We start from the raw sequence: 12,261 nt of genomic DNA on the forward strand, positions 1-12,261 counted from the left end.
ATGAAGATCACAACCCAGAACATCTGGAATGAGGCACCGACTGCCAGGGAACCCGGACAGAAGTCCCAGGGCGTCCAAGTGTCCAATACAGAGAGGCTCAGTGAAAAAAGAGGGAGGGAGCAGAAAGTAGGGGAAGAGAGAGAGACATAGGCACACAGCCTGCAGGCTCATGTGCTTGAGGAAATAAACAGGCAGAGGATTAGAGAGCTGCCGTGGTTATCAGAAAGTTAACAGTAATTTCATTGGCAGGTCCACATGACGACTGTCGCCTGCGTACCAGGTTTGTGGTTAGAGACGGTAACAGGTACCAGACCTGGAAGAATAAAAAAATAAGCCACTGATAAAGATAAAGGTGATTTTGGTTGCCTGTGCACACGACAACGAGCTCACACAGATGTGATTATATGAGGAATTTCTGGGTGTGTTGTTGGCGACTTCAACACTACAAGAGGTAGGAAGGACATTCGATTCCAAAGGTCCAAAACCACACTACCTATAAATCCAGCAGGATTGCTTGCCAAGCACTAAGTCACTAAGGTCAAACCTGACTTCAAACCTTGACTACTGTAGATATTCCTGAAGTAGCAGCACCTGTTTCAAAACCATAACGCCGTCAGGGCAGCCCCAGGAAAAAGATCATCAATAAAACCAAACCCCTGCTCACTACAGTGACTAGCCAGTAGCCAGATAAGCCTACTCACCAGTGTTGTGCATGAATGCACTAAATGAGAACTCTTTATTGAGTTGTGGACCTATGCCACAGGACTACAAACAGGGCAGGACCTCTGCACCACCTTGTGACAATGCAACGGTAGTGCTCATGCTATCAGCACTGTCTGAAATGACTATCACAAGTTTCTTTAGCAGAGATCAAGGTCAAGGTTGTCCACAGGACAATTTGTCTCTGTGACTATGGACTAGGCTACAGTAGGAGCCAGGCTGACAGGTAACAACAAGCTACCTGCAAACACTAAGTTTGCTTTACATTATAAGGTAGAGAGTCTGACATTATGATGTCCTCTGGCTAATTTATAAAAAGTTCAAATATGCTTAAAAATACTAAACAGGGGTAGCCTACTTCAAGCTAAATGACTCCTTGTCCTGATTATATAAAACATATACTGTGTTGGCCAACATTTAACCTTCTGAGTGGTTTGCTGTTTAAGTTATGAGAACAGTGATCTGATTAAGTATTGTACAATTTATACTAATGGGTAATTGGCCATCTCTAACCAGCATTAGGGAGGATTTTCATAGAGCAAGCACTGTAGATTTCTAATGTTCCAAGTAAGCAAGGCAGCACTCCAGGGAGCTGGATTAACATGAATAATTATTAGGACAGATGAAAGTGAATTATAGGGCTTTCTGGTCATGCTGGCAAGAACTCTGCGACCCCTCTCTGGCATACTGGTGTGATATTTAACAGCTATTATAAAACATTTCCAGTGTATTCTGCTCACACCACATTGATCAAGACAATATGAGAATTAGACTGTCGTTGGTCGTCGTATGTGTGAGTGTGTTGTTATTAACACGGTTATGTAAAGGAGTTGGCAGAGGCAGCAGGTACAGCCTAAAACAAGGAAGCTGGCTTTGGGACCTGGAAATGATCCAGACCAACCAGTTCAACAACATACCAGCACTAACGGACTCTCTGGAAAACTACAGGTGACGTAGACAGAATCATTTGTTCTCCTCCATATCCAGACAACCTTTCACTTTGAAACTCAGATTAGAATTTGCTTCATTTATGACCACTGTTGAAAGAAAATGTGCAACAATGTGACTAACCAGGGGCCTCATTTATCAAAGAGGGTGTAAAACTGCTACTAAATATTTGCGTACGGCGAAAAGACGAAAATGGCGTACACCCTAAATATTTACACCTTTTTCAGATCAATCAAACTGTGCGTACGCACAACTCTCCGCAATAAATCACACAGGACTCAAGAATGGTGCACACGTGAACACACCTCTTACTCCGCCCCCGGAACGCCTATATACAACTATATATGGTCAGCACGTGCATATTTAATTAGCCATGTGCTCTCTGTGGCGCAGCAACTTTTGTGACAACAAAGTGACAACGGAGACAACCGGCGGAGGACGGGGGAAAGAAGCGGAACTTCTCCGCTTCTCCGAAAGCAGATACACGGGCAATAAATCAGTCAGAAAAATGATCTTGCATTTTAATAAGCTACAATAAAAACAAAAACCTCCCAAATCTCAACAAAAGGGAGCAGAAAGAAGAAGAATCTTATGTAATCTGCCCGTTTATCCCAGAAAATATATATATATATATATTTTTTTTTTTTTACCTAGATGTTAAAACAATGTAGGAAGCAGGACGATAGTTACCATTACTTTGCAGGCCTTCCCACTACACAGTTACAGCTTTACTGGACTCGGTTTAGGTCAGCTGAGCTGAGTCCTTCACAGTTCCTCCTCAGGGCCGCGTTGTCTCACTCTTTATTCTCTCCTCTCGTCAGCTCCAAACTCACATGCACCTCGTTAACTCAGGTGACAGAATAATAACAGTCTCAGTAGCTGCAGATCAGTGTGCGCTGCTGCCGGTGTGTTTTTAAACTTGGATGGTTTGATCCTTGTCGGACGTCACACATAGCCTAATCAAAAAAGCAAAATCCACAATGCGCTCTGTTTATCAATTAACATAAAGCCTAGTGTTATTATAGAGCGGGTTGGATTGCCAGCATCAACGGCCCACCACTACCACAATCTACTTCAAAAAATCCTACTGTGCTCTTCTAAATGTACTCCGCTCCTCTCTCCCTCTCACACTGCAGTTCTCTGACTCAGCAACGGTGTCGCCAATTCCTCCTGTTCCTCAAAAAAGGCGTACGCCAGGGTCAAAATGGGTGTAAATGTCCGCACTTTTCCCCGTCAGGTTTTGGCTTGATAGATCCCAAATTTGGCGGAGAAAAGTGCGTACGCACAAAACGAGGGGAAAATGGCGTAAAAAAAGGTGTATCCACAATGATAAATGAGGCCCCTGATGACACCAAAAAATAACCAAAAGCAGAAATAGGTCAAATGGAAAATATATGAGCATATATGAGGAATGACATAAATCTAGGGAATATAAATCTACCTAGTCACACAATCCACACATTGCCGATGTGGTTTTAAATTCTGAAATTTCTATGAATGCAAGCAGTTGCAATATCAAATTGTTGGGAAAAAACGGTTTTATTGCAGGACAGGTCCTGCAATAAAACCTTTTTCCCCCAACAACTTATGCATAAACAAACAGCAAGAATGAGAACAAATGTAATGTTAAGGCACACAGTCAACTTGGAAAATCAAGAAGACAAGTTGATGAATCACATGATCTTGTGATTTTGTTACTGATTGATGAATGAAGGAGGGCTTCATAAGCTCACTCTCTCAACAACAAGACACAGGGAATGAAACCTTCATTTTTGATTTCCCTCTTCAGAAAACATGGAGAAAGCTACAACTGCTGAAGGTGAGTCGATAAAGCAACTGTGATTTATCTACAGGCTGTGAGTATATTTCCTTCATGTTAATGTCTCACTGTCTTTCTGTCAGAGCTGAATGCAGTGATTGTGGGATCAAAGGGCTCACATAAAAATCTGGTTGGAAACATAATTCTGGGAAGGAAGGAATTCTGTGCATTTGATGCAGCATTCGACTGTGAGAAAGGGGAAGGAGAAGTATGTCTGCACAGAGTCACATTGGTCCAAACCCCAGGGTGGCTACCAGGATATCAACTCTGTGATACACCAGAACTTTTCAAGACAGAGACTATTCTCAGCGTCACTCTGTGTCCATCTGGACCGCACGCCTTCCTCCTGGTGATTAATGCTGAGCTACCATTCAAAGATGTCTACAAGAAGGCAACAAAGCAGCACATGGAGCACTGTTTTGGTGAGAAGGTACGGGATCACACTGTGGTGGTCTTCAGCCACAAAGGTGACTTAGATCATGAGGCCATTGAAGATTACATCAGAAAAGAAGGTGAACCTCTCCAGTCACTTCTGGAGGCCTGTGGTAACAGGTATCACATCTTTTGTGTTGGCAGCAATGACAACAGCAAAAACGTCAGGCAGCTGTTTGAGAAGATTGACAACATGGTGGCAAAAAACTGCTGTTATGAAATTGAGACCACACGGATACAAAGTGTTCAGGAGAGGAGGAAGGAAGTGGACAAAGGAGCTGAGGAGCTGCGTCTGCAGTCACAACAAAAAAGGGAAAAGCTCAGAAGTCTGCTAAGTGGTGAGTTGAATTATACGTTTTTGTTGAGGAAAATTTTGGGGTATTGTTTCTGTCATTTTGGCTATAATTAGATTAGATTAGGTTATTAAACTTCATTGATCCTGATAGGGAAACTGGTTTACCACCAGAGCAGACATACATAGATATACAGACACAGGCACACGGCCATTGGAACATGATTAAAAGCCTTTGAGACATGATTAAAAGCTAATAGGACAAGATTAAAGTGTAAAGGAGCGATAAAAAAATACTATATGAAACAAAATAAAATACATTAATTGATAAATACCTCAGCAAACCTGTACAAACAGTACAGGCCTCATCTAACATCTTTGAAATATCTGATAGCTACAGGGACGTAGGACTGGACCTTCTTAGCTGCTCACTAGATACCAGATCACTCATATACATTAAGATAAAACAAGCAATAAAACATAAAGAAAGGAATATTTTTGATAATATTTAGATTTTTAACAACTGCTTTCATTTACAGAGCCAAAACACCACCTGCGGATCTTAATAGTCGGATGGGTGATTTCCGGGAAGAGCGCCGCCGGAAACACCATCCTAGGACGTGAAGTGTTTCAGTCTGGTGAGAGGATGGTAAAAGTTTCAAAGCAAAGTGGCGTGGTGGCTGGAAGAGAGGTTGTGGTGGTGGACACTCCTGGATGGTGGAAGTTCTTCCCAGCTGTATTAAGCATCTCAGATTTGAAGACTGAGCTAGTAAAAGGAGTGTCCCTGTGCTCACCTTCACCAAATGTCATTCTGCTGGTGGTGCCGCCAGACACATCATTTACAGAGGAACAAAAAAGAATCATAATGGACAACATGAAGATATTTGGACACAGGGTGTGGAGACATGTTATTGTGCTGTTTACATATGGAGATTTTTTGGGGAGCAAAACTATTGAGCAACACATTGAAAGTGAAGGGAAGCCTCTCAAATGGCTGATTGAGAAATGTGGAAAGAGGTACCATGTCATTAACAACATGAGCAAAGATGATGGCCAGGTTATAGAGCTGTTGGAGAAGATGGAGGAGATGGTGGCAGGAAACTGTTGTTTGTACATCAGTGAAACAAATGATCCAGAAACTGAGGAAGAGAAAAGTGATGAACCAACTGGTATCAAGGTTGAGAGCACAGCCATGGAGATCATAAATGAGCTCAACATCAAATGGGATCACAAGAACAGGGAGGAACCCCGTCCGTTAAAACGAAAGGACAGTATGGATGAACGAATAACCTGTAAGCATCATGAAACACTGACAGACCAATTTTACAGAATGCTCTGAAATTAGTTTGATCTTTATGTAGGCTATAACTTATGTATATGTTTTTTCTTTTTTAATCAGTTAGTGCCGATGATGCCGGATCTGACTCTTTGGACAGGACCAACAGATTGCTGGAGAGAGAGTGGATCAGACGAGAAGCATCATTGGTGCAGTTCTACAGCTTTCTTGCAGGTGAATAGATTGAATAACTCAATTAATTACAAGTAAGTTTAGTCTTGTATTGATCTAACATTTTTCACATTTTTGCCGTTGACCAAACTGCCTTCTCTGAACCAGATCGTCATCAGCTGCGAGAATCAAGAGAAAAAGTACGATTATGGCAGCAAACCTGTCCAACTTCAGGCTACGAGTCATCCTCTGTCACCAGCTGGGAACCAGAGGAAGACAATGAACAAGCAGAAGAAAAAGTTTAATGTAAAAACCATATGCTTGTAACATGGAGGATAACAAGTAATTTACTGCACTTTATTCAATATTCGGTAGATACAATGACTTAATGAGGATGATTTACACTTTTCTTATGAAAATAATTAAATTTACACATGATAGTTGAGAGATAGAGGCTCCTCTATCAATCAGAAAATATTGACAAAATATTGAAATAGTGTTTGAAAGATTATACAATATTATACCCCTATCCCACCTTGTTCAACCAGCTCAACCATTTTGGTTTGAACATTATCATAATCATAAACAAGAGAACTGCCAATAAGACTGCTCCATGCAGATGTTTTTTATTATCATCCTTTAGTGCACACTATTGTTATATGGCCAGTACCTTTATATACTTTCAAGTGTGGTAGTAACACTGATTCTTGTTGCTTAAGTGAAGGCATTTTATGAACTATTATAGAGACCAAGATCATCATTTGACAATAATCTTTTGTGAAACTCAGACAGTTAAAAAATATGGTCTGCGATGTGCTGTCTGTAGGGCAAATAGCACCACTGACTGACTGAATACATACTGCAAATTGTTTTTTACTGCAGCAGTTTGGTGTGTCACTTTGTCCCTGAATGATTTTGTGACATTTGCAAACTCTGACACAATTACTGCAACGAGGAAGAAGTATTTTGATTTATAAATGATAATCTATATTGGAGAGAGATATGTACAAAGGGTGTAGATTTTATTATTTTTTAAATTTAGAAAGATTGTTTTAGAACTTTGATTTGTTGTTGAGCTGAATCAGGGGCGGAGTGGGGCACCAAAATCTACCGGGAAAATTCTGACCGCACCGGCCCACCATCGGCCCAACCCCGCCACACACACACACACACACACACACACACACACACACACACACACACCATTTACATATTTCTGTACCGCTCACCGCTTAAACAGAGCTATGTGTCATTCCATATGGCAAAATATATGAGTGCCAGTGCCAGAAGCAAAAAAAAAAAAAATGTGGGTGAAACAACTTAATTGGGGGTCTGGGGGTCCTCCCCCAAAAAATTGTTTGTAAAGGCTACACCATTTCCCATATTCTGGTGCATTTTAACCAATACATCCATGATTTTAACACATTGTTACTTTTATCTAGCTAAAAAAAAAAGAAAGAAATTACAGAAATACAGAATGTGAAAGAGCTGCAATTAGTGCCTCCCAAGCAGATTTAGCCTACTTAACACTGCTGACCATAAAATTACATCCAGTTATGTTTACTCCTTTATTTCCCCCTTCTCAACTACTCTACAAATGGATTTTACTGACAGCGCGCTGCAAACGCCACGGTTTCGTTTCGGGTCTTGTCCTACTCACCAACATGCTTCGGTGCCCGTGGAGAAGACAGAGCAGCTGCTGCTGTGATGTGAGAGGTTCCGGCTCGTAACGGTACCGCGGTCCGCGTACCGACGCCCCCTGGCCCACTTACAGTAAAGCACGGACTGTGTTGTCTTGTTAAATTAATATAACTTATAGATAACGTAACACACGGGCAGGACTGATAAGGTTTGCTGGGTAGCTTCCGTAAGTCGTTCTGTTTTTAGCCGCAGCCGCTAGTTTAATGATAACTTTAACAATGCGCATTTCCCATGAGGCTTTGCACCATTCTACATTACTTTAAGAACAAACAAACAAATTAAATTGCTGGTTATTTTATATTTTGTGGTCATGAAAGTTCTGTAACATTGAAGTAAAAATAATTAGATAAAGATAGGAGGCTAAACAAAAATCATTTAGTAGGCTGGATTGATGAGAGTCTGATTCACTATCGCAACCATGAGTGAGAGGTAGTGAGACATGAAGGGGTACAAATAATGGGTGGACTTTGAATGTTATGCAGAGGTAGAGTTTAGAGATTATCATGGTGATGTGTGTTTATTGTTACTTTTAACTCATGATCACCACACGGCCACGCAGGGCAGCTTGCGGGCCGGCTCACTTGGGTTTATTGGCCGCCGGCCGACCGGGAAATCTCCCGGTCCTCCCGATGGCCACTCCGCCCCTGAGCTGAATTGTGATTTAGTATGAGTGAAAATATCTAAAATAAGATGATTGAGCACTTTATCTTTACTGAAACCAGCTTTGGTCACTGAGACTGTTAATTCAGCTTCTCAGCTTTTCCTCTGATCTTAAAGCTCACAGTACACAAGTATCATTGCAAATAATAAACTTCAACTTTGAAATCCTTCAGGTCGCTTTCACACTAGCCTCGTTTGGTCCGGACTTTAGGACTTTTCAGTTTGGTCCGAACCAAAATTTCAGGTGTGAACACTCCCCCGGACCACGGTCCGGACTTTTGTCGGACCAAACAAGCATGGTCCCCCAAAAAAGTCAGGACTCGGTCCGGTTCGAAGTGAACCATGGTCCGGTTCGCTTCAGGTGAGAACGTAATCGGACTTTTAATAGGACCAAATACAGGAAGCAAACCAAAACAGCAGTGTTTCCCATAATAAATTGAGTCAACCACGAATAGATTTTTCGGCTTTTGGCTCGACCAACGCAATATCGTTTCATTCATGTCCGCATAGCGCTCTTTCTCCGTTATTGCCGTACACAGAGAGAGAGAGAGAGAGAGTGTGTGTGTGCTTAGCAGGGCGCGGTGAAAGCCTGCCACAGTCTCCTTGCAAAGCAGAACTGTCAAAGCTGCTGCTCCCCATTGTTGATGAATAGGAAAAAAATGACATGATGAAAGTGATTTTCCCTCACAAATGTTCTGACCAATAGCTGAACGACCTGTAGACCACGTGTCATTTGTTTACAAAAAAGGTACGTTTTGACAAGGGACAGTGTGAACACAGACCGAACCAAAACTTAATTGCAACAATGTATCATTTCTTCCCTCTGGTCCGGACTGTGGTCCGGACTTTCAGGTGTGAAAGCGACCGTAAAGCTGGATCAAATTGATCAAAGGTGGAGAATTGCTTTCTTGTTCTTTTCCAAACTTAAATAAAATCTTACAGCACAACAACAGGTGAGTGGTGGTGAGCTGGCTGCAGCCTTGGCAGAGTTACTCTGATTACTGGAGAAAAGAGGAGGAGTAAATGCAGAGGCTGTTTAAAGTAGGCTCATTTAGTTTGTAAAACAGCCTAAATGTTCAACATGTTCCTCTGAGCTGTTGTAGTGATGGAGTAGCTGCAGCAGCATGTCATGGAAATCCCTACTCTAGTACTTAGTAACGGAGTACTTAGTTACAGTTCCTCGGTACAGTAACGTTACAGTAACAGTAGCTACATGACGTGTTGTTACCGCGGTGTCTCTTCGCTGCTGCTGCCGCTTCTTCGCGCTGTTCGCGGGCATCGTGTCAGCGGTGAACGGAGCCTCTTAACGGGGCCGCTTCACCGGGAGTCTCTCCGGTCTCAGTCTCTCTCTCTCTCTCTCCAAAAACACCCACGGACACGGAGCTCCGGTCCACACGGGTCATAACAATTCAAACATCTGGAACTCAGTATGGACTTCAAAGAACAAATACTGTGTCACAAACAAAATTAAGGAAGTTTCTTTCAAAATTATACACTCAATGAATTCACCCGGTCAATCAGGCCATCTCTAAATTTAAAAATATTAATATCCACTGTCCTTTTTGTGAACAGGAGGAGGAAAATATTTGTCATCTTTTTTTTGAATGTCGTTATACTCATTTGTTTTGGATATGACTAGAAAACATGTTTAAATGTTTGACAGGCATCAAGATTAAACTAAAAAAAAAAGAAGATATAATTCTTACTTATGATGGAAAAAACCTTAAGGGAAAGGAATTGTTTTTGTTGAATCTTTTTATTTTACAAGGAAAATATTATATCCATAAATGTAAATGGTCATCCAAAAAAACATATTTTTATGAGTTTAAAATAGAAATCAGATATTACATGCAGCTATTACAAAATATGAAAGACAGAAAAGCTATAAAAACCTTGGAATATTATAAATTATTGCAAACAACTATTTAATAATACCTATAATATATAAAATATAATATAGTGTTGGTACCCCGTTCAGTGTATATATGTATATATGTTTTGTTTGTCTGTTCATGGTATGTTTATTGTTTGAATATTTGTATGTTTAAATGTTTAATAATAAAAAAAATATAAAAAAAAACTTCACAGGTTACATTTATTATTTCATTTTCAGGTTGGTTTATGTTCAGCTGCAGGTTAATTATCACCATAGATACGCTGGAAAGTATTATAGGATACAGTTAATAATGTTCAGGAGGATGCACTGATTTGAACACCTGCAGTCCCTCCATCTTCCAAGACCTCTCCCATCTTCTCTTCCTTAAGAACCTTTATTAGAAAGATGGATTCCTTATCATCTGGCAATGTTTTTTCCTTAAAAAAAAAAAAATGTCATTATTTTTTATTGTCATTGTCATTTGTGTCTCCTTTTTTCATGATCCCCCTGTCTGCTTTGTCCACCTTTATCTTTCTGTATAATGCATAATGTCAACATATGTCTATGTTATGTGCTTAGATAATGCTGTTATGCTCATCTCACCTCAATAAAGCACCAAAAAAAAAAAAAAAAATCAGTTTTTCCATGGATGTTTTCTAGGAAGCTCCCAGTTCTTCTCCTGTGGGTGTTGTCCCTGCTGCAGTGGATCAGTGTCGCCCCCTGCTGACGCTCCTGACGACATCACAACAACACAACACACACAGGGGAAACACACACATGTTCTTCTGACAAGCGGCGGACTGGAGATCAATATTATCATTAATGTTTTAACTCTTTATGGTTCAGTAGTAGAAATAAACAGCAGTAAAAACACCAGTCTGTCTACTCAGATTACACATGTCACCTCCTCCTCCTCCTCCTCCTCCTCCTGTTTTCAGTTGTTACTTTCACTTTCACGCAGCGGTTGTGTCGCAGTTTATTTCCCCGTGTGAAGGTAAGGTGAACAGTCTGAATGTTTTTCCTCGTTAACACCTGTCGTTACCTGAGTTCTCTGCCCTTCAACGTGTCGTTGTGTTGTTGTTGTGTTATTATAATGTGACTGTAGCTGAGTCAGAGCTGTAACTGTAAAGTCTGGACCGACAGAACCGTGTCCTCCATGTTGTGTGGATGTTGTGGGTAGAAGCGCTGGAATAAGAGCAGAAGCAGAGTCAGTGGATTTGTTTAATACTATGGTGTTAATAGTTAAAATAAATTTGAAGCAATTTGGTTTAATTGTGTGTGTTTTATTGAATTTAGTCACACTCTTTGTCCCCAGAGGACAAAAGAGCACAAAACATAACATTATCACATAAGTTGTGTTTCATCTTTTTATTCAACTTCAGACCAACCTATTAACACTAATTTCACACCTCATTTATATGAAATAATACCTATTTTCTGAGTTTCACAAAACAGGAAATGACTCCACCTGGTTTGACGGCTAAAAAGCACACAACATAACATTATCACACATATTTGTGTTGTAAAACAAATCAACATTCATTTCCAAAACATTTAACATAACATTTGAGGGGCAGCTGCCACAGAAAGAGAGACTGTTTCTGAATGAAGATTGACTCTGAAAAGCTATTTTAGAAAGATTGAATTTATGCTGTTAAATGTTTTGGAAATTAATGTTGATTTGTTTTATAACACAAATATGTGTGATAATGTTATGTTTTGTGCTTTTTAACCCTAACCCACATCACCCAGTTGGGGTCATTTTGATGTTACTATTTGCTGCCATTAAAAAAATGAAAGGGTTAACAAAAAAATCCTGATGGAAGTTTGTCATACACCAGTGTCTGTTAATCCATTAATTCATTTTCCTTTGATCTTCACTATATTTGAAATTATTCAGATTTTCTGTTTTGTGAAACTCAAAAAATAGGCATAATTTAATATAAATGAGGTATTAATTACAAAAAAAAGTGTCAAATTAGTATTAATAGGTTGGTCTGAAGTTGAATAAGAAGATGAAACATACATTTGTGTGATAATGTTGTTTTGTGCTTTTTAGCCGTCAAACCAGTTGAGGTCATTTTGACCCCAGAAGACAATAGATGTTACTATTTGCTGCCATTAAAAAAAAAGAAGAAAGCGTTAAAGACCCACTCCCGTGAAAATCGTGTTTTTTGAGCTTTTCACATGTTCATGTGGCATTTTTCTGATGTTAGAGGACATAGTAGCAGGGAAAGAAGTGCAAAATTGCATTTCTGAGTTTTTCTGCCTTCAAACTGCTGTGAACCAATGGCAGATGCAAACTGGCAGTTTCAGGGAGACTGGAGCTGACGTGTCACAGCTCCAGGGGAGGGCACTAGTGCTAC

The 12,261-nt window shown here is 40.3% G+C and overlaps 2 protein-coding genes across 2 annotated transcripts in view; both read left to right on the top strand.

The window, feature by feature from the left end:
• LOC311004127 (uncharacterized protein) overlaps positions 1–12,261 on the top strand; it is a gene marked incomplete at its 3' end in the record, with an annotated part of 309,814 nt that overhangs the window by 223,163 nt on the left and 74,390 nt on the right.
• LOC311004720 (GTPase IMAP family member 7-like) lies at positions 3,463–5,729 on the top strand (the record flags this gene model as incomplete). The annotated part of the gene is made up of 4 exons (XM_083996891.1): positions 3,463–3,487; positions 3,571–4,257; positions 4,751–5,503; positions 5,611–5,729. 4 exons carry the CDS (start codon positions 3,463–3,465, stop codon positions 5,727–5,729), a joined length of 1,584 nt encoding a protein of 527 aa, XP_083853017.1.

This window comes from Trachurus trachurus (genome assembly GCF_905171665.1).
Source record: "Trachurus trachurus genome assembly, chromosome: 21".
In the NCBI taxonomy this organism is placed as follows: Eukaryota; Metazoa; Chordata; class Actinopteri; order Carangiformes; family Carangidae; genus Trachurus; species Trachurus trachurus.